This window comes from Sardina pilchardus, chromosome 6, assembly GCF_963854185.1.
Source record: "Sardina pilchardus chromosome 6, fSarPil1.1, whole genome shotgun sequence".
NCBI classification, from domain to species: domain Eukaryota; kingdom Metazoa; phylum Chordata; class Actinopteri; order Clupeiformes; family Clupeidae; genus Sardina; species Sardina pilchardus.
The window spans coordinates 6,663,773-6,685,953 of NC_084999.1; the positions used below are offsets into that span (position 1 = coordinate 6,663,773).

A 22,181-nucleotide genomic window follows, 5' to 3' on the forward strand; every position below is an offset into this window, starting at 1 on the left:
AAGTTTTGCCCTATACCAAAAGCAACCTAAGTACTGTACACTAATTGCCAAAAGTATTTGGTCACCTGCCTTGACTCACATATGAATTTCAGTCACATCCCATTCTTAATCCATAGGGTTTAATATGATGTCGGTCCACCCTTTGCAGCTATAACAGCTTCAGACTTTTTTTATAAGACTTTCCACAGTGTGTTTATCGGTTTTGTTTTACCATTCTTTCAGAAGCACATTTGTGAGGTCACACACTGATGTTGGATGAGTAGACTGCCTCTCAGTCCATCTAATTCATCCCAAAGGTGTTCTATTGGGTTGAGGTCAGGACCCTGTGCAGGCCAGTCAAGTTCATCCACACCAATCTCTGTCATCAATGCCTTTATGGACCTTGCTTTGTGCACTGGTGCACAGGGCTTGGTCCCTTAGTTCAAGTGAAAGGAACTTTGAATGCTTCAGCATTTAACTAAGAGATTTTAGAATGTTTCATGCTCCCACCTTTGTGGGAAGTTTGGGGACAGTACTAACCATCAAAAGTGAGCACTACGGCAGTAAGTGGTCAGTGCACATTAGCAGTGTACTGACGGAAGTGTAATGAGACACAGCCTTACTCAATGTACATTTTACACACCTTAGTAGCTGGCTACCATTACTGTAGTACAAATCTATATTTCATAGTTCCAATAACATTATGCCCAAAAGAATACGACAATACCCCCCAGGAAGATCCAAAGGGCACAAATACGCAAACCCCCAAGGGACACAATTAGCCTAGGAATACCTTTGTTTGCCCAGCTTTAACTCAACTCAGCTGGTGGGTCTACATTGGCTAATGCTAATGCTAACGCTAGCATAACATGAGTTGTGTTCCTATTTAGGGCTAGATCTCTGCTCATGTGGACAATTAAACAATAAGCTGTCTTTTGAAAATGATTAAGTGATTCTTCCAAAAGTTTTTAAGAATATTAATGTTATGCATAAATGAATAATGAACTACTCAGGTGAGGATTCACTGGGGGAGTCATGCCATTCTGACCGTTTTAAGCCTGTTTTTTCCACTTTAAAGTTGTATAATAGACATGTAAGATTGTTTACATGGGTTATCTTGCATATATTATTTGTTAACCATCTCTATATATTAAATGTGAAATGATAAAGTAGCAGAATAAATCAAGATGCCCAAACTATGCAATGTTTTATTATCCTAAGGCCGTTTCTGGCAGCCATCTTGGATTTTCCCTTAAAAAATGACCTTAATGAACCAGAAATCTGGGGCACCCCTTCTGATATGATGAGATACATCATAAAGAGTGTCTGTACCAATTTTGGTGCTTCTATCCGACGCGTAACGATTAGGCCCTTTTTTGTTGATAATCCCCCCTACTACTAGGCTAGCTAACCTTAACAGTTTTTACTGAGGTGAGTTGAGACCAAAATTGAACTATGTTATTTAATGTGATGGTGTATGAAAGTGGCCATTTCAGTTGAAGACCCCATAGTTATCAGATGTATAGAATAATCTTACCCTTTTCAAAGAAAGAAATGCTGATTTGGTCATGGTTGATCATGAACAAAAGTATACCTGCGAAGGCAGATTAGGACCAAAAGGGAATGTATAGCATGAGGCCAATAGTATTTGCACTAACTATTAAATGACACGGCCATCAACTTCCCCAAACAGCCACACATCCTTGTAAAAGCGTCTGAATGTGAAATACCTCGCCAATGCCACAAGTCTGCACAATAGGAAAGGAGAAGCTGGGATTGTTCGTGGTTGCCAAGAGGAAAGACACTAACAGAAAAGCTGTTTTGATTCTGAGGTCTATCATGGGCCTCAGTATTTTCTGCGGAAATGGGCCCGTGGTCTTTATTTACTGAGTGCTTTTTAATGGTCCACATGTGAGAGGAAGTGCAGCATATAGTCCCTGGGGACGGCAGTCACGTGACTTTCAGGCATACTGTAGCCTTCTCTCTCCATCCAGCCACAAGCTGCTGAGGGCAGAAGCAGCCTAATAGTCAGGATTGTTACTTCAAAGAAGTCTGTCAATGTAATCATCCTAAAAACCCATGAATATATTCCCCCACCCACACACACACACACACCCTCAATCCCAACTAAGTAGTCATCTCTTGTGCCACATTGAGATGAAGTCTGCTCTTCACTCTAGGTCATCTCAATGCCATGCTCCATATCAAAACGGGTCTCTTCTCTGGGTTATAGTTTCGATCGCTGCAGAAGTAGCCTAATAGTCAGGATTGTTACTTCAAAGAAGTCTGTCAATGTAATCATCCTAAAAACCCATGAATATATTCCCCCACCCACACATACACACACCCTCAATCCCAACTAAGCAGTCATCTCTTGTGCCACATTGAGATGAAGTCTGCTCTTCACTCTAGGTCATCTCAATGCCATGCTCCATATCAAAACGGGTCTCTTCTCTGGGTTATAGTTTCGATCGCTGCAGAAGTAGCCTAATAGTATGGATTGTTACTTCAAAGAAGTCTGTCAATGTAATCATCCTAAACCCATGAATATATCCGCCCACCCACCCACCCACCCATCCACCCACCCTCAATCTCAACTAAGCAGTCATCTTAATGTGAGAGCATCTCTTGTGCCACATTAAGATCAAGTCTCCTCTTCTTCACTCTAGGTCATCTCAATGCCGTGCTCCATATCCACAATGGGTCTCTTCTCTGGGTTGTAGTCTCGATCGCTGCGGTCTACGTAGCGCTGCAAGGTGCTGTAGCACTGTTCTCCACGTGTAAACGTGTACGGGGATGAGATCTCTTCCCAGGCCCGGTGGTTTGGGAAAGGGAACGCTTCAGGATCTCGGTTCTCAAAGAAGCTCTTGAGATTGCGATCGGCTAGTTTGGTGGCATAGTCAGACGCATATATGTCAAACTTCTCACGTTCCTTCTCCATGTAGCGCTTCCAGAATGTGAGCTGCAGGTAGCTCACCTGTGAGCGACAGTTTCTGTAGCAGGTGCCAATCAAACCTACTATTGCTGAGACTATAATGATGGCCCAACCCAGAATCTGCAACAAAAAAAAAACATAATTCCAGCATTAACATGTACTCTATACAACTAAAATGAATTTGTTTGAAATACAGGCATTATATTTCAAAATGGATATGCAAGTAGATCTTCAAAATGAATATGGTGTAATCTGAAGACAACACAAAACTGGTTATGATGCTAGACCAAGTAAAAATTGAGGGATAATTTTGCGATATACAGTACCAATGCATACACCTTCTCATTAAAAAGATTTGTCTGCATGTACAAGTGCTAGAAATAGTGCAATGAAAAGGCCAGTAAGACACAAGCAGAGAGAGAAACTGTTTGGAGAGAAACAGGGCAGTGCTGTCCTTTTATCATACCATTAGAATGACATCATTGTTGAAGTCTGAAAGAATTTTTGTTTTCCAGACAAGAAAACCAACTGCATGAGCAATATATCACATGCAGTAGTGCAATATATCACATGAGCTCATCTATGCAATTGCCTATTATATGACTTGACTTGACTCTATATACGCCATATATAGTTGTGGTCATACGTTTACATACACATGCTAAAGTTGACTAAAAAGAGGAATAAAAAATCCAAATCCAATTCCAAATCTTTTGGAAATTGATCTTAATGCCTTAAAATGCCTTATTCTTAAAAAATAAGATAGTCCAAACTTTTAGGACACCCCTATTCTTTGTGAAGAAATAATGTATTGTAAATAAATAAATGTTCTTCCTGGTTTGATTTGCATGGCTGATTTGCATTGAGCTCAATGAGCATGAAATACGGTTAATTAATAGGCTGAAAAGTGAAGTGAACTGAAAAGACGCCATGCATGCCAATCTCTAGGTATGGTGAAGGGTATGTGATGATGTAGGGCTATTTTAATTCCAAAGGCCAAGGGAACTTTATCAGGATGCATAGTATCCTGGATCCATGAAATAACTGGCCTAAACTGGATTTTCCTTTTTTTTTTTTTTTTTTTAATTAAAGCATTAAGCATAAAGCATGATTCCTCTTTTTAGTCAACATTTAGCATGTAAACGTATGACCACAACTGTATATACAGTAAGTATATAAAAAAATCCAATACTGTATGTATAATGGATTTTGGATAACAGATTTTCCTGTCACTGTCTTACAGCCTGAAATCAAAACCCATTTTAAAAAAAATCTTTTCCAGTTTTATTTACAAATGTAGCTGTACAACATCAAAATAATGAAAAAAAAGTCAACAGTTCTGAAAATTAATAAAACATCAATCTGTTTGGATATGTCTATTACAGCTTTGCACACCTAGATAGGGGAATATTTGCCCAATTTTCCGTGCAGAAATGTTAAAATTTCGTCAAATTCTGTAGGGAATGGCCATGGACTGCTCTCTTCAAGTCAATCCACATATTTTCTATAGGATTTAAGTCAGGGCTCTGACTTTGCCACTCAAGGATATTCACCATCCTATCCTTAAGCCACTGCTTTGTTCTTTTGGCAGTATGTTTAGGATTTTTGTCGTGTTGGAAGGCGAATGACCTCCCCATCCTCAGCTGTTTAGGAGAGGGACGCAAGTTTTCCTCAAGAATTTTGGTGTACTTGGCAGCATCCATTTTCCCTTCTATCCTGACCAATTGCCCAGTCCCCGCTGAAGAGAAACATCCCCAAAACATAATGTTGCCCCCACCATGCTTCAAAGTAGGTATGGTGTGTTTTGGGTGTGTTTGGGTGTGTATACTGTGTTTGGTTAGCGCCTGGAGCTCAGTCCAAAAACTTCAATCTTAGTCTCCAAAAAGTTCGATCTTAGTCTCATCTGACCATATAAGCTTTTTCCACATGGTAGCAGAATATTCCAGATGTGTTTTTGCACTGAACTCCAAGCGCAATGTTTGGCGAAAACCAACACAGTACACCACCCAAAACACACCATACCTAGTGTGAAGCATGGTGGGGGCAACATTATGTTGTGGGGATGTTTCTTTTCAGCGGGAACTGGGCAATTGGTCAGGATAGAAGGGAAAATGGATGCTGCCAAGTACACCCACATTCTTAAGGAAAACCTGCGTCCCTCTCCTAGACAGCTGAGGATGGGGAGGTCATTCGCCTTCCAATACGACAATAATCCTAAACATACTGCCAAAAGAACAAAACAGTGGCTTAAGGATAGGATGGTGAATATCCTTGAGTGGCAAAGTCAGAGCCCTGACTTAAATCTTATAGAAAATATGTGGATTGACTTGAAGAGAGCAGTCCATCGCCATTCCCTACAGAATTTGACTAAATTTGAACATTTCTGTACGGAAAATTGGGCAAATATTCCACTATCTAGGTGTGCAAAGCTATAATAGAGACATGTCCAAACAGATTGATGGCTGTAATGAAAGCAAAAGGAAGTTTTACAAAGTATTTAGTCAGGGGTATGATGACTTTTCCAACCCTGTTATTCTAGTTTTTCATTTTTTATTAATTTTCAGAACTGTTTACTTTTTTTTCATTATTTTGATGTTGTACAGCTAAATTTGTTAATAAAACTGGAAAAGATTTTTTTTAAAATGGGTTTTGATTTCAGGCTGTAAGACAAAAAAAGTAACTATTTCAAAAGGGTATGATGACTTTCTATAGGCACTGTACATGAACCTAATTGAACACCTCAAATCTGTCAACCACTGAACTACTGCTGTGCTTTATCTTTATCTGTGTCTTTACCGCTTACCTGTGACTGGGCTCGGAACATGAGAAGCAGCTCCATGTTCTCATTGGTCGGGAGCTTGGATCTCCCGCAGGGGACCCGCGCCAGTTCCTCCCGGCACAGCGTGGTCTTGTTCTTGCAGAGCAGCGGCACGACCAGGTTGTCGTCCAGGCCGCTGACGGCGCACTCGTAGAACGTCCCGTTGAGGAGCGCCACGCACAGCCACATGATGGGAGCCACGCACGCCCCCGCCACCACCTTGGACAGCCCCGCGCAGCAGCCGATGCAGTTGCCCCGGGGGCAAAGCTTCAGGGGGTTCAGGCAGCAGCCCGTGAAGAGCCTCCACAAGCGGTTGTTGACAAACAGCCCGGTGGTCAGCAGGACCACGGCCGGTCCGAGCAGGAAGGTGATCCCGTAGACAAAGTTCTGGCCGTGGTTGCACGGGCAGTTGAAGGACACCATGGAGAAGATCCTCTCGCCTCCGATGGTGAGGATGGCCATGAAGCCGTAGCCGATGGTGGATTTTTGGTCAGCCAGGAAGCGGAAGACGGTCTTCAAGGAATCCATTGTTTCCCCTGAGGTCTTTGGCACCTTCAACATAGACGTGGTTGATTACCATGCACTAGGTACAAAAGAAGGAGTTGAACTCTTAAACAACCAAGACCCCGCTGGTATGTACCGCACCGAGGTTCTCGTTCATAACTTTGAAACCGAGACCGAAAGCCTTGCAATAGCCGAGTCTGCTTCTGCCCCTCCCGGTATTTTCTCTCTCTCTCTCCGACTCCTAAACAGCTGGTCTTTCTCTTTCTCTCTTGTAGTCACACCCTCTGGCCACTTCCCCCACTCATCTTTTTCCTCATCTCATCCGGCATTCCCCTGTGCGTATAGCCTCCACTTTTATAAAACCCCTCCCTGCTTATTCCCTCTGTTCCCTCCCTTCCCTCTCTCCTTCTCTCACTCTCCTTCCTTCTCTCTCTTCCGTACTCTGGGAAGGCTTGTGAGAAGAGGGAGTGTGCATAACAAATCTGTCATGATGAAGGATCATATCCTGGGATTTCTGTCTGACAAAGGACTTAAACTCCTCCTCCTCTCCCTCCCAACCAACCAACCAGTAAAGGGCAGAGCCAGGCAGGCACATGGCTACAAAACAGGCCCAGAGCCTGTTGATCTGGTTTTGGAGTGCATGCCACAGGTAATTGTAAACAGCGTGCATGCATGAGAGAGAGCGCTCTCAGCCAAAAAAACAAAAACAACCAGCCTTCTGTGTCTGTGTTTTTTTATATATAGGTCACACATACACGTGGTTTGTGTGGCATGACCACAAGTCTGCAGACAAATTCTGTCTACCTAAACATCAACTGGGTTGTGACATACATGCTTTGCTCGCTGATTGCTTCACTTCAACATTTATGCGTGCGCGCACACACACACACACACACACACACACACACACACACACACACGCATGTATGTACACACGCATGCAGACACTTTAAAATGTAGTTTGACAAGGTCAGAGATTCTATTTTTTGTTGGAATGTTACTGTTGTCTGTCACTGTCCTAAGTGAATCAACACTAATGGCCCGATCAACCCTGATTAAAATGTATGAGCTGGACTGGGGAATACTGCAGATTCACAGCCATACATAACCTCAAAGAATTCAAACATATTCGAACATTTCACAACAATATGACGACAGTAACAGGCACAGGCTTTTTTTTTCTTTAGATCACTCTCCGCCAGTTTTGCCACATATTAAGAAATCTTGTACATAACCATGAAAACACAAGATTATACATGAATTGTGTCACATTATATGAAGAGGAAGTCATTGAAAACCAGCTTCCTTTTACGTAAAAAAGTACCCCCCACCCCCATATACACACACACACACACACACACACACACACACCAGAAAGTAAAAAATTGATACCAGGTCAGATCTCTTTAATGTCAAAATAGATCAAATGTTATGATCCTTATGTTAGGATGATTTGATGCATACGTTGCAGATCATGGTGCAGCATTTATTGCGATACACCACTCACAATTGTCCCATTAATAAAATCTGTTTGAACACGATTGCCTTTACTCACACAGGAAGTTCCGAGGAAGTGGAACTGAAACTGAGTTGACAACCAAGAAAAACAATCACTTAGAACATCGGAAATCCTATCAGCTCACTGAGTGCATATCTGCATTATCGTATTACGTTTTTACACTTATACTGTAGGCTACTGGCCAAATTTCATTCAAGTTCACATTGCACATTTAATGCTGTGTTTTAATGCACATATTAAGCCTCACCTGTCTTTCTCACAGTCTCACTACATACAGTAAACCTACAGGACGGATGTGAGGCCTGAAACAATAATAATAAATAATAATAACATTTTATTTCTAATGCACTTTACATCAACTCAATGATCTCGAAGTGCTACGCCACCATAGACCAAATCAGAAGAGATGTGAATAGAAGGAAGTCAAGAGGGAGAAGTAGAAAAAGAAAATCAGACCACAGATACAGAAAAAAACAGCAGGATTTTGCAGCAGATAGAACAAAGAATCTTTTATGCTGTACGTTTCCATTAAGGCACATAAGGCACAAACTTGGTATGTCTTTGTAAACTTTATCATTACCATAAACTGACACGTTGCATAATATACCTGAGCTTAATGATTTGACATACAATGGCATGATCACTGAAGAAACACTCTTCCTCCGTATAAAGTCTTCGAAGAATGTCCAAACATTATTTTAAAAACAATCACATCACATGGAAATGGAGTGCATTGAGGAAAAGACTGACAACAATTTTTTGGATCTGAGTCCCTCACAGCATCATGCCCTCATCCAAAAAGGCCAGGGCCGCTGGATTGACCAGATCCCCCTCGCCTGATTTTGTTGACAGGACTCTCGCGGGGTTCTCAGGGTTCTTGCAAGTCTCCACGTACTTGTGCACTGTGCTGTAATACTTATCCATGGTCCTGAACTTGTAGAAGCTGGAGACCTTTTCCCAGGCGATCTTCGGAGGAGTCGGCTGAGGTTCTGGCGTGCTCAGTTCAAAGAAACTCTTGATGTTCCTTTCGGCGAGCTTCTTGGCGTGCTCCGTGGCATAGCTGTCAAAGAAGTTGTTCTCCTTCTGAGAGTAGGTCTTCCAGAACTTGAGCTGCAGGTAGCTCACTGGAGAGTTGCACCTGGCCAGACAGGTGAACAGCAGGGAGAAGAACATGATGGAGGCGATCACCAACCAGCCCAGGATCTGCAGGGCAGAGAGCGGCACAGCCAAATTAACATTCATTAATCATTAGTCATTTTCCTTAGAAAACTGATTCATTGAATGCCAAAACACACACCCAAATTTAAACCACCGTATGACAGAATTTGCAGGGTTTTTCAGGTATGTTCATTTGGTATTATCAATGTCATTTTCCTGCTTATATGGTCAAGGAGTAAAGTAAAGCATGCCTGTCGTCCAAACAGACAACCAAGGCCATGTACTTTGCAGGCTTATAGCTGTGGCAGGGGTCAAACCTGCACACAGTAGGCTTGTGACATTGCCAATAACACGATCCAGACACCTGTTAGCCTGCTAGTGAGAACAGTCAATAAAATCTCCTTTTGTTTGCCAAGTTTTTGCACGTCTTTCATGTTGTCACCTTGCTAGTTTTAGACCAGAAGTCATTGCTTCTATTTCAAAATGGACATTCACAAGGAGTAAACCCTTCTGATTCTGCATTATTTGGCCAAAGGACACCTGCAGACCTGTGGCCAACCCATTTATTTGACATGCATAACTTTCTTAGATATTGCGCCCTCATGATTGGGCTATCTTCACACCAGGTTTCAACTGCACTAACTTCAACTCAAACCGCAAGGTTGAATTTTCTTTGAAGGAGGCTTCTTCAGAAGGTATAAACCATGGTTTTCCTCAGAAGTTAAACCATGGTCTTCATAAGAAGGTATAAACCACAGAAGGTATAACCATGTTATTCCTTACTCAACTTCATCGACTGTTAAACAGTTATGCCTATACGGTTATCATGTTAAAACCATAGTAGTAGGCCTGCTACAGCCATCATGAAATGCAATAGGGGAACAATGGTGATACCAAAGCTACTATGAAGAATGCATAAACCATAGTAGTACTATAAGAGAATGGCGATCATCACCATGGGGTGCCATTGTAAAACTATTTACTGCATTAAAACCATAGGAAACCATAGTGAATTTTCGTAAGGGACACTTATATTAGCCTACTGTAAACACTACCACTAATGACAACAAGTATGGAGACGACGATGATGATGATGATATTGACTGTTGACTCCTCTTCGTCATTATTAATAATAGCGCATACATTAGTCATATGGTATTAGGTGACCTGTGGAACAGAATAGTTTACTGGCAGAGGGCTAGTTACACATAAGCCTACCAGAAACCCCATATCACTGTATTTGTCTCTGCAATCATTCATTAAAGCTTTCACACCTTCTGCCAAGAAACAATTATGTTACCATAACAAACAAATCGAGTTCTCTTCCACTTACCTGAGACTGCGCGCGTATGGTTGTAAGGACAGCTTCTCTGTCCGCCGCCGACATCGATGTCCTATCACACGGCAACTTGTAGAGCTGTGTCCTGCAACTGTCTGATCTGTCACTGCACAGGTAGCTTTTCAACTGAGTGATATTAGTGCCCGTCACTATACATTCAAAATAAACACCGTTAAGAAGCGCTATTGCGATCCAGGAGACAGGTGCCACCATAGCGGTCATTGTGATCTGAGTAAAAACAGTTAAACAGCCGCACAAGTATTTGAAACGGAAAAGTTTATGCCTCTTCAGACACAAACCTGTGAAAAGCTTCCACGTTTTGTTGCTTAACATGTACCCGAGTATAAGCAAAGCCGCGGCCGGCACAAGAAGTGACACAGTCCCATAGAGAAAGTTCCACTCGCTACAGGGACACCTGAAGGCAAAATTAGAAAACGCATGCTCCGCGCCCGCTGTCAGTAACGGAATCGCACCGAATCCAAGGGTCGTTTGCCGTTTTTGGAGCAAGTTCATCACAACCTTGAATTTATCCATTGCGACGCGTTCCTTTTCCTGTTTCAATCAGAAATGCCAACCTGGCGACGAGCAACTCTGCTAGAAAAGTCCAATAAGGGAGGGGGGCACTTTCAGTTCCGTTATCAACTGCATGTCATCTGGTGTTTGGTCAAGACAGATATAACGCCATTATAATTGGTGGGTAAATTTCTGCCGTGGCGAAACTTTGTAGCGTAATTACGAGTTGGATAGGCTTCTTCACCCACAAAGTAGCTTTTGTGCGCGCGCTTATGTATAACGGTCTAACCTAGACTAGGTTATGCTCTTACGGTTGGAGCGCCACTACGTGGTTTCAAATGTCATGACCTGTCTCATCAATGTGCGCTCCACATGCAGGCAGAACGGGCTATCTGATCTGAGGGCAGGAGGACGGGTATAAAACCGCATTGTCTATACCAAACAATCATTTGCCGAAAAGTGAACGATGGTCCTGACTTGGTAGGCCTACACATGTAACGACACACACGCACACACACACACACACACACACACACACACACACACACACACACACACAAAGAGAGAGAGAGAGAGAGAGAGAGAGAGAGAGAGCGAAACGCACCGAGAGAGAGAGAGAGAGAGAGAGAGAGAGCGAGAGAGAGAGCGAGAGAGAGAGCGAGAGATAATGTTGTCCAACGGTTTCACATGACAGTCATCTACAGGCTGTATTCATAGCACTTGCGCCGGTGTCTGGTGACCCTCTGCTGCAGTGTGCCAAATCACTGATAACTATGTGGAGTGGTTCTGGCTCTGGGTGTCGCTGTATCCCGCATGACCAAAACGCATGTGACCGTTTCGGATAGGCGGGGCTACGGTGTTACAATTTAGCTAATACACTCACTGTATGCCTGCAGAGTACACTGGACAGGACTCAACTGTTACGCAGGCAGGATATGTATGTTGTTGCAGTTGCAGCCGCAACCTCCCTTCAGCCTGAATGAGGTGTTTTCGCATCAGCTACGGCCACTGGGATCCGAGCGACTGAGGAGGAAGAGCGAAAGGAAGAAAGGTTAGTGCATATCTGGATGATGTTGGGTATCATGTTTCCCGTAGAGGACTTAGTGCCAGTAGTATTAATATTTGTCGAGCCTGATCCGCTCCTGTCAAACGGGGCATCGGGGGTCCCTTTGAATGCGCATGCTGTCACCGCTCGCACTGCAGGCGAAGCGGAGGTTTATGCCTCGATATATCCACTATCCCAACGAATCCCTTTAGCTGGACAGTTGCTAGGAAACCTTACCCGGATAGTAGCTGACTCCGGCCCAGATGTGTTTCGGAGTCAGCGGTTGCGCTTGACAGCAGAGCTGAGATTTAAAAGTGATGGTGAAGGGATACAGCATGGTGATGCCCTCCGCGAAAATCAGCCTCAGTGTCCATCGTAGACCAGGTTAATCTATCCGATTGCCCATCGATTAATCTCTTTCGCAATGGATGTTAAAAAAACATGGCAAAATAAATCATGCTTGCAGAAAATGCAGTTGTTCATCAGTGGTGAAAAGTGGCAACGTAGGGAATGCAGTAAGGCCATTATTCTGCAATATTAATATCAATAAAGTGTTATGTGATGTGTAAAATCAATTAAGAGCCTTTATTGATAAACAGACTGACACACGGTCAAGTAGGCTACAACGGTTCATATCACCTTGTTGGTTTAAAATGTGAAAGTTGATTGTTTATCTGTATTTTTTTGCCCTTGTCGTTTGAACAAAATACATTTCTAAAGTAGTAGATGCATGATTCAGCGATGACACATTTTAAGAATCTCTTTGCCTGCCCCTATTCTTGATTCTGCCCTTAGGTGACAGCCAACAGGCCTCTGAAGGTCGTCGTGTCGTCGGATCAATAGCCCCTGGGACATGGCCGGGAGAGGGGAGGACCCCAGAGGCACATGAGTCCAGGATCTCGTCACCTGTATGGCCTTGTGGATCAGCAGGGTTGTGAGGGTTTACCAGAGCCATGTCTCAGACTTGAGAACCAGCCTACTTTTGACCAGCATGACCAATAAGAAGGACCGCTCTGTGTCCGGATGCACCACCACTGCCAGCTACTGGGTGAGTGCTGTAGTAGACTACGGGCTGTGACACACACTCAGCAGCACCACACTGGTGATGTGTGTCATGCTGTAGAATCCGACAACATAGTGTTGCGCTGCCCCAGATACAAGTGGTCTATGTGTGTGTTGTGTGTTCGGAGTGTACAATTTATCTCTTGCTTGGTGTGTGTGTGTGTGTGTGTGTGTGTGTATGTGCGAATGTGTGTGTGTGTGTGTGTGTGTGTGTGTGTGTGTGTGTGTGTGTGTGTGTGTATGACTGTGTGTGTGTGTGTTCTGTGTGTGTCTCTCTCTGTGTGTGTGTGTGTGTGTGTGTGTGTGTGTGATTGCTGCAATTTTTCATGCGATGCTTCATTTGGGTGAGTATTGGGGTCAGCCTGCCCTTCCTGTCTGGGTCTGTCTGTCTGCGGCCGGGCAGTGAATCAAGATTACGGTCCATGCCAGTGCTCTAGGGCTCCTTCACCCCCTCGTCCTGCCGTGCCCACTGCTCACCAGGTCCTGCCGTGCCCACTGCTCACCACGTCCTGCCGTGCCCACTACTCACCAGGTCCTGCCGTGCCCACTGCTCACCAGGCCCTGCCGTGCCCACTGCTCACCACGTCCTGCCGTGCCCACTACTCACCAGGTCCTGCCGTGCCCACTGCTCACCAGGTCCTGCCGTGCCCACTGCTCACCAGGTCCCCCTGGTCTCTGCAAGGGATCTGAGCCGATCTGAGCCCAGCGACCCATTACCCTCCAAAATTACTAATGGATTACTGATGGACTAGTTATTCCCTATACTGGACTGTTTGAACCTTCTGATACTACAAATGACTTTACTCTACTGTAACTGACCCTAGGCAGATGGGTTGGGCCCTTGAGTCGTGGATCTGTCTGAGGTTTCTTCCTACATGTATCTCCAATTCTAGGGAGTTTTTCCTTGCCCCTGTTGCTCATGGGCTCTCTTTGAAGGTTTAACACTCTGTAAAGCGCCATGAGACATGTGTAATGTTTTGGCGCTCTATAAATAAAATTTAATTGAATTGAATTGAAGTCAGTGACCATTCTGTGTGACTTGAGCTCTCACGTTGATGGACTTTTCTCTTTTCGCTCTCTATTTAGGCTACTGGACGGACTCAGTGAAGCTATCACGATAAGTGTCAATAAGCCAGACCCAACTTCCTCCCTGACTCCATCCACCCCCAACAGGAGAATGCCCTCCGAGCCTCCTCTCGGGTAGGTTGTTATTGTGTCTCAATTCACTGTGGTTCCCCACAAAGCGAATGACTCTCTTGGACAGATCCTGAAATGGGTCTGGCTTGGTTTTTGGACCAGGACTGTGTTTCCCAAAGCTGTCATTGAACAGCTGCCTTGGTAACCGGAGAGAGAGAGTGAGAGAGAGAGAGAGAGCTTTTGAAATGATACTTTTTCTATCTTTCTGTCATTTATAGGCTATCTATTGTATTTGTTCAGCAACGTTTTTGGAAAGCACATCCCAGTTCGGCTCCTGTCTGCTACACTGTTTGTCCCTGATTTAAGGTCTCTATATCCCATCCTTCCCCAGCACTATGGATATAGACAACATGTGATGTGGCGTTTTTTAAGAAAGTGGTTGTTTGAGGCCCATTGTTCTCATAGGCGCAGAAACTCTAGCGATGTAGGTCTTGTGATGATAGAGTTTCAAGGAGTTCCAGTGTCCACACTTGAAGACCTGGACAGTTGCCCTTCAGTCTCTCATGCTTGGATTAAGGGTGCAGGCATGTCTGGTTTCTTGACAGTTTGCTAAAGTTCATTAACACTGATGTTCACAAACCCACCTTTTGTGGGATTCAGAAATGCATTAAAAGACTTGCATACTGTACACTTGCTTAAAATGTAGACATTGCAACTACTGGAAAGAGAGACAGAGAGAAAGAGAGCGAGAGAGAGAGAGAACATCTCTTCTGATAATGGCCAGGTTGCTGCTCTCTGGAGAAATAAACCAAAGATAATATTCCTTATAGTGTTATCTGGCTCCAGTAGAATATACATGGGCAAGGAGTCATTTCACTCTCAAAGATATGAATCAGAGCTGGATCCTGGCCAAGCGTGAGAGGAGAGGAGAAGACTACCAAGTGTGGGTACAATGAAACGCAGTGGAAATGCAGTCACTGCAGATACAGTGGTGAGCTATCATCTGTGGAAAAACAGATACCAATGTGTGAATATTATTTTGAACTGTAGCAGATTCTAGATTTGATGGCTTCAGAGCAGCAGGATAATGTAGGCCTTTGTTTTTGGAGAGGGATTGTGTTGTTGACCTATAATTCCCTGTAACCGCTAGTTCATGGAGGATTTCTTAGCCTGCTAACCCACTTACTTAGCAGCTCTGTCTTTCTCTGTTTTTTTTTTTATTTGCATGCGCATGTGTGTATGTGTTTATACAGTGCTGTGCAAACGTCTTAGGCCACCATTTGTTTAGTTATAGCAGTGATATAATATCCATTCTATTACTCACTTCTCAGTATATTTATTAAAGAATACAGGAAATGTGTTGGAAGTATTCAATCAGAAACGTTTCAGCATGTAAAGGCTTAAGTAAAAAGTGCTGACTAACACTGATAAAGACAAAGACCAAGACGGATATAAATGAATGAATTGGACCTTTTTGCCCCTTATTCAAGGAAGCCACATTGGATATGTGTAAGATAAAGAGAAAGAGGAAGGGAGAGAGGGATAGATAGAGTGAGAGAAAGAAATTTTGGTTGAGAGAGTTCGTACAGAATAAAGAGTGTGGAAAAGAGCAGCGCCATGAATGTTGTTAGTTTAGTTTTAGTTCTTTTTTTTTTATTTTTAATTTTGTTTTTGTAATTGTTCACTGTTCATTTAATTTGTGTTGTTATTATTCATGTGTCGCTTTTGACAAAGGCGTCTGCTAAATAACAATAACCATAACCATAACCATAACCATAAATACTACGATCATGTGTTGATCACATGGGTGAGGGGGGAGATGGATTCACAGTCTCACAGCGAGACACTGCCTGTGGACTCAGAGGTCTGCTCAGAGAAGCATCCTCCTGATCCCCTCCCCTCTTGCACAGGGGAAACAGGCAAACAAGGTTAAGGAAACAAGCAAACAACACATTAACTCTCTCTTTCCTGTGTCATTCTCTCATTCTCTCTCTCTTTATTTTGATATCCTCTATCCTTTCTTGTCTTCTATGTCCCTGTTGCTCTCTCTCTCTCTCGTCTCTGTTGCTCTTTCTCTCTAACTCTATCTCTCTTTTTCTCTCTCTTGGCCCTGTTGCTCTCTCCCCTGCTCTAACTCTCTATCTCTCTCTCTTGTCCCTGTTGCTCTCTCTCTCACTCTCTAACTCTCTAACTCTCTCCCTCTCTTGTCCCTGTTGCTCTCTCTCTCACTCTCTCTCTCTCTCTCTTTCATCCTTCTCTCAATTCAATTCAATTTACCTTTATTGGCATGACAAAAAATACAATTGTATTGCCAAAGGATTTCTTAGTACATATAGTAGTACAAGTAGTAGTATGTAAAAGAAACAAAACAAAACATCATGTATCATTACTGCAATGACTGTGTGTGTGTGTGTGTGTGTGTGTGTGTGTGTGTGTGTGTGTGTGTGTGTGTGTGTGTGTGTGTGTGTGTGTGTGTGTGTGTGTGTGTGTGTGTGTGTGTGTGTGTGTGTGTGTGTGTGTGTGCGTGCGTGCGTGCGTGCGTGCGTGTGTGTGTGCGTGTGTCTCCACCTCAGTTCCCAGGAGCTGCTGACGGGCCAGAGGCTGTGTCAGTCCAAGTCGCACCAGGACTCCGTGCTCTCCGCCCTCAACCAGCAGCGCAAGGACGGCCTCCTCTGTGACGTCACACTGGTTGCCGGGGAGCAGAAGTTCCATGCCCACAAGGCGGTGCTGGCAGCGTGCAGCGATTACTTTAGGGTAAGTTCCCCGTCACGTCCCACGATCCTGTCCCTCATCCGTGTCCGTAGATTGCATCCCCGGGACACTTCTGAGGGGAGATGGATACGAGATAGAGGCCAGTAGCGGAGGTAATCGCAAATGGAAAAAGCTGAATTGATATTGCTAGAAATCTAATGGTCGGTATCAATCAGAGTTGATCTAATGTCGGTCTAATGTCAGCGGAAATCCTGTTTGGGTCTATGTGTTCAATCTATCCCGAGCAAAGTCATCAGATTGTGGGAGTATCAGCTGTGGCCTCACCAACTTACCACCTGGGGCACAGCCATTTTATTTAGGAGAACCTTTGTCTTGTAGCTCCTTATGTCTGTCCTTAGTGTGGTGCCTTATTTAGCCTGAGCAGATGTTAGGTGTGTGTGTGTGTGTGTGTGTGAGAGTCTGTGTGCATGCGTGTGTGTGTGGGCGTGTGCGTGGATGTTTGTATGTGTGTGTATGTGTGTGTGTGTGTGTGTGTGTGTGTGTGTGTGTGTGTGTGTGCATGCATGTGTGTGTGGGCGTGTGCGTGGATGTGACCGTGTGTGTATGGGGGTGGGCAGGAGGAGCACTCTACGCAGATTGGTGCCTGGCCAAAGTCTAATCAGTCATTAAGGAGCTCCTGCGTTTGAAAGCACTACGTCTGGCTGGAGCAGTCAAGTGAATTAAGCTCCTCATTGCAGTCTGCTGTCTTCCCTTTCATGCTGCTATAGCATCCTGTGTGTGTGTGTGTGTGTGTGTGTGTGTGTGTGTGTGTGTGTGTGTGTTTACCCGTGTGCGTGTGCATATGCATAGATTTGCGCGTATGCACGTGTGTGTGTTTGTGTGTGAGTGAGTGTGTTAGTGAGTATGTGAGTGTGTGTGTGTGTTTACCCGTGTGTGTGTGCATGGGTTTGTGCGTATGCACGTGTGTGTGTTTGTGTGTGAGTGAGTGTGTTAGTGACTGTGTGAGTGTGTGTTTGAGGTTCACTTGAATGCAAGCAGCCATGATAGCCCTGTGACGACACAACAGAGTCTGTTCTGTCCTCCAATGTGAATAGAATCTTTTGTGGATAGATACAGTATGTGTGTGTGTGTGTGTGTGTGTGTGTGTGTTTATGCTTGTTTGCATTTGTGAGTGTGCATATGTGTTCCTCTACCTCTTTGTGTTTTTCTTTGTGTGTGTGTGTGTGTGTGTGTGTGTGTGTGCACGCGCACGCGTGCATTTGGGGAATGCTTTAAGAACAGATTAGGTGCAGGTGACTGGTAATGTGGATTACAAGTGAGCCTCATGCACACAGCAACAAGGAGCAAGGAGGAGATTAGAGCAGAGCAGAGGAGCAGAGAGAAGAAGACAGGAGTGAGGAGAGAGAGAAGAGAGAGGAGTGAGGAGAGAGAGAAGAGAAGACAGGAGTGAGGAGAGAGAGAAGAGAGAGAGGAGAGCGGAGGAGCAGAGAAGAGAAGACACGAGTGAGGAGAGAGAGAAGAGAGAGAGGAGAGCGGAGGAGCAGAGAAGAGAAGACACGAGTGAGGAGAGAGAGAAGAGAGAGAGAGAGTGGAGGAGCAGAGAGAAGAAGACAGGAGTGAGGAGATAGAGAGAGAGGAGAGGGGAGGAGAGAGGAGCAGAGAGAAGAAGACAGGAGAGAGGGGAGGAGAGGAGAGGAGAGGAGAGGAGAGAAGAAGACATGAGTGAGGAGAGAGAGAGAGAGAGGAGAGGAGAGGAGAGAGAGTGGAAAACAGAGAAAAGGAGAGAGGAGACAGTGGAGAAGAGGAGAGTAAAAGAGTCAAGGACAGAGGATGAGAGGAGAGAGAGTGGAGGAGAGGAGAGAGTGAAGGAGAGAGGAGTGGAGAGAGTGTGGAGGAGAGGAGAGAGTGAAGGAGAGAAAAGGAGAGAGGATGGAGAGGAGAGGAGAGAACTAGAGAGGGAAGGAGAGAGAGAGAGTGAGAGAGAGGGGAGGAGAGGAGAGAACTAGAGAGGGAAGGAGAGAGAGAGAGAGAGCAAGAGAGAGTGAGAGAGAGGGGAGGAGAGGAGAGAACTAGAGAGGGAAGGGGAGAGAGAGAGCGAGCGAGAGAGAGAGGGGAGGAGAGGATTTGGAGAGGAGAGGCAGTGTGTGAGCAGTCAGGTGGAGAGCACAGGAAATGAGCGGCTCCTGGAGGCCCATCCCAGGGAGCGCGGCGGCGGCAGCGGCAGCGGCGGCAGTAGTTCTAGTGAGATTTGATTTTCGGGGAGGCTGAGCAGATTAATGTGGAGGGGAGATAAATCTCCCTGGAAACGGCCGGGGGTGGGGGTGGGGGGGGGGGGGGGGGGGATTATGCCCGAGTCCAAGGAGGGATTTATTCAGGCTAGGTAGCTTGACTTTTATCCAACCCAGAGGAGCAATAGAGCGGAGAGTGGTGTGTGTGTGTGTGTGTGTGTGTGTGTGTGTGTGTGTGTGTGTGTGTGTGTGTGTGTGTGGGGGTATGTATGTATGTGTGTGTGTGTGTGTGTGTGTGTGTGTGTATGTGTGTTTTTGTGTGTGTGTGTGTGTGTGTTTATGTATGTGTGAATGTGTGTGTGGGGTGGCTGTGCAGAGGGCTGATCTCTATTGTTTTTCATCTGTTTGTTTACCTGGGACATCTCTTGCCACAGGTGTTTTCATATGAAAGTCAAGACAAGACATTGCTGACACTGTGGCAACAGTTGTGTACAGTAGATGTGTGTGACTAATTCTTTATTAGAGAATGGCTTTGATGCTGCGATCAGTTTTACAAACACAGAGACGTATCAGATCACAATCTTGTCTTGATGCACTTTGTGGTTGCCGTGCAGAATTTGATACAGCAGCACAAAGCAATAGACAAAACAGTCTGACAGCCATATACAGAGGTAGGCTAAGTACAAAATCCTCTGTGTGTTTGTGTGTGTGTGTGTGTGTGTGTGTGTGTGTGTGTGTGTGTGTGTGTGTGTGTGTGCATGCATATGTTTTAAAGCTTATCAAGTCTGTATGTCTGCTGGAATTAGTAAACGCTTTTTCCTATTATTTGTTCCCCTTGCAAGATACCTGTGTGTGTGTGTGTGTGTGTGTGTGTGTGTGTGTGTGTGTGTGTGTGTGATAGAGAGAGAGAGAGAGAGAGAGAGAGAGAGAGAGAGAGAGAGAGAGGGAGAGAGTATGTGTGCTTGTGTGAGTACACGCCTGTCTGCATCTCTAAATGAGGATTTCACATTTGACTGATGCCGTTTCCCCACCAGTGAAGCACACACACTCACCGTAATGGAGACCCACATCCAGAGCCCCGCACACTCGCCCCGCACACTCACCCTCCACAACCCCTGTCTGGCGGGGGAGGCAGCAGGGCCCGGGCAGGGCAGGGCACGACAGGACAGATGGTAATGGGAAGCTCCATGAAGCGTGAGCGAGCGTGCAGCGCGGCTAAAGCCCCTCCGCTCCTCAACACCTGTCTCCTGCTATCTCATCCAGTTACACTACCTCTTAATCCCTCCGGGGAAATATGGCCGAACGAACGGCGCCACCAAACATACAGAGTGGGACTGTGGTACATCCAAACCCGCGGAATGCGGCTGAACACGCTAGTCTGACTTCGCAGAGACTAGAGTCTGGCCTACATCCATTGGCAAACGTTTATGTCCGGGTTGGTGGACGCTTGCCTGAAGTTTGACACCATTGGAGTTCCTTCAAAACAATCACTAACGTTTGGTAATGATGTATGTTAACTAGGGACACACACAACGATAATGATAGGCTTGCAACTTAGACGTGATCGCTCTCAGAACGCCCTCTGTTTGCTGGTAAACGAGGGCGGATCAAGCTATTCCAGACGGAGTGCTGTAGGGAAAAGCAGAAGTACGTAGACAGGTGGAGCCAGGCCTAGCCTGGCTAGCACCTACCACTTCTCAAATGAGACGTGGTCTGGCAACCAGACGTTTAGTTTTCTTATTTAAAAAAAAATGCCCAGATCCGTTCATTGGGCGCCACGGATGACTATCAAATGCGTCTGTGCATAGCTCATCATGGTCTTGCTTTCCCCCCCGTTCTGTGATTGGTTGGTCCCCTATATCAGGCAAAAAATTGTGAGGTAGTTTCCAGACTGCCTTAGCAGCGTGAACGAAATAGCGCGCAAGGCAGCATGGGAACACCCCCGAACCCACGGAATAGGGCCAGACAGTCACCAGGCCACACAGAACATGGCCGCCTGGCCGCCCCCCCCCCCAGGCACGTGGCGTGGCTGGCTGTGGTGATCTCTTATTGCTAAGCGATGGAGGAAGTGCTCGTCAGTGAGGACGTCATGTCATGTGGAATGTTAATCCTTCTGGATCCTTTTCTTTCAGAGCCCAAATTGAATGCTCAGCACAAGAGGTGCGTATGCAAATGAGAGTGCATGCTTAACAGAAGCATTACGTAATAGTGAAGAAGCAGTGTACTTTATGGTCTACTGGAGTGCTATTATAATGCCATTTTTTAAGTATAGTATTTTTGACAAATATAAGCAATAATCCGTGCCATACCAGCACACACAAACCTGCATGCTATAATGGAGCCATGCATTATTGACTTTAGAGCATCATAGCGCGTATAGAGTTTTGGTAAGGCAGTCAAAGTCAAAGTCTTCACAGTCTGATCCAAAGATCATAGAGTACTGGTATTCGTTCCGCTTCAAGGTTTTTGCTTTCCTAAATCTTTGCTCTGTGCTGCTGCTGCCACTGATGCTGCTGCTGCTACTGATGTGCTAAAAGGGTTCATTTGTCACGGTCATTTCCCATGAGTCTCCTGCAACACCCCCCCCCCTCCCCTCCCTCCCTCCCCAAAGTTGCCCTCAGGTTAGAAGTCACCCCTCTGTCCATGTGGCCTCTTATCCTTACGCACTGACCTTGTCCTCAATCACACTCACACTCGCACACACGCAAGCACACACACACACACAGCCACAGACACGCACACAGTCACAGACACACAGACAAGCACGCACACACACATTTACACACACATTTACACACACACACACACACACACACACACACACACACACACACACACACACACACACACACACACAAGCACGCACACAGACACACACATATGCACACAGACACACACACTGTTACCCACACACACACACACCCCTCCAGGTTGCGTGAGTGGCTTGTGGTCACTCAACCAGGAAGAGTTTAATTAACACAACCCACACTGTCTCCCTCCGCAAGGGTTTCTGCCCTAACGAGACACTTTGGTCTTTTTTTTTTTTTCGTTTTTAAACAATGTGAACCGAGGTCGGGTCACCCTCTGAAAGTAGGGCTGTGTGCTTGAAATAGAGCAGGAGGAGGGATCGGCTCATATGGAGCAGCGGTGTGCTGTGCTGTGCCGCGCTGCGCCGGCAGCCTTGCAGGAGAGAAAAAGACGGCACAAAGGATAAAGGAGCTCAGAGGATAAA

The 22,181-nt window shown here is 45.2% G+C and overlaps 3 protein-coding genes across 3 annotated transcripts in view; 1 reads left to right on the top strand and 2 right to left on the bottom strand.

Moving 5' to 3' along the window:
• Positions 1-2,570: 2,570 nt before the first annotated feature.
• calhm5.1 (calcium homeostasis modulator family member 5, tandem duplicate 1) lies at positions 2,571-6,639 on the bottom strand. The gene is made up of 2 exons (XM_062538227.1): positions 5,718-6,639; positions 2,571-3,034 (listed from the first exon to the last, which is right to left on the bottom strand). The coding sequence occupies exons 1-2, from the start codon at positions 6,291-6,293 to the stop codon at positions 2,645-2,647; spliced, it is 966 nt and encodes a 321-aa protein (XP_062394211.1). The 5' UTR covers positions 6,294-6,639; the 3' UTR covers positions 2,571-2,644.
• Positions 6,640-7,614: 975 nt separating this feature from the next.
• Positions 7,615-11,009, bottom strand: calhm6 (calcium homeostasis modulator family member 6). Its single transcript, XM_062538226.1, has 2 exons — positions 10,247-11,009; positions 7,615-8,958 (listed from the first exon to the last, which is right to left on the bottom strand). The coding sequence occupies exons 1-2, from the start codon at positions 10,784-10,786 to the stop codon at positions 8,530-8,532; spliced, it is 969 nt and encodes a 322-aa protein (XP_062394210.1). The 5' UTR covers positions 10,787-11,009; the 3' UTR covers positions 7,615-8,529.
• A 654-nt stretch (positions 11,010-11,663) lies between these two features.
• Positions 11,664-22,181, top strand: part of klhl32 (kelch-like family member 32) — a 28,715-nt gene continuing 18,197 nt past the window's right edge. Inside the window, exons 1-4 of the mRNA XM_062538238.1 lie at positions 11,664-11,816; positions 12,606-12,858; positions 13,959-14,072; positions 16,583-16,763. Of these exons, the coding sequence (XP_062394222.1) occupies positions 14,050-14,072; positions 16,583-16,763 (204 nt within the window). The 5' untranslated portion in view covers positions 11,664-11,816; positions 12,606-12,858; positions 13,959-14,049. The remainder of the gene's footprint in view (positions 11,817-12,605; positions 12,859-13,958; positions 14,073-16,582; positions 16,764-22,181) is intronic.

Excerpts from the sequence above, each read along its gene's own strand:
- calhm5.1 (XM_062538227.1), bottom strand. The coding sequence starts at position 6,293 with ATGTTGAAGGTGCCAAAGACCTCAGGGGAAACAATGGATTCCTTGAAG. Across the intron at positions 3,035-5,717 it reads TGTTCCGAGCCCAGTCACAG|ATTCTGGGTTGGGCCATCAT; the intron begins GTAAGCGGTAAA and ends TTTTTGTTGCAG.
- calhm6 (XM_062538226.1), bottom strand. The coding sequence starts at position 10,786 with ATGGATAAATTCAAGGTTGTGATGAACTTGCTCCAAAAACGGCAAACG. Across the intron at positions 8,959-10,246 it reads CCATACGCGCGCAGTCTCAG|ATCCTGGGCTGGTTGGTGAT; the intron begins GTAAGTGGAAGA and ends TCTGCCCTGCAG.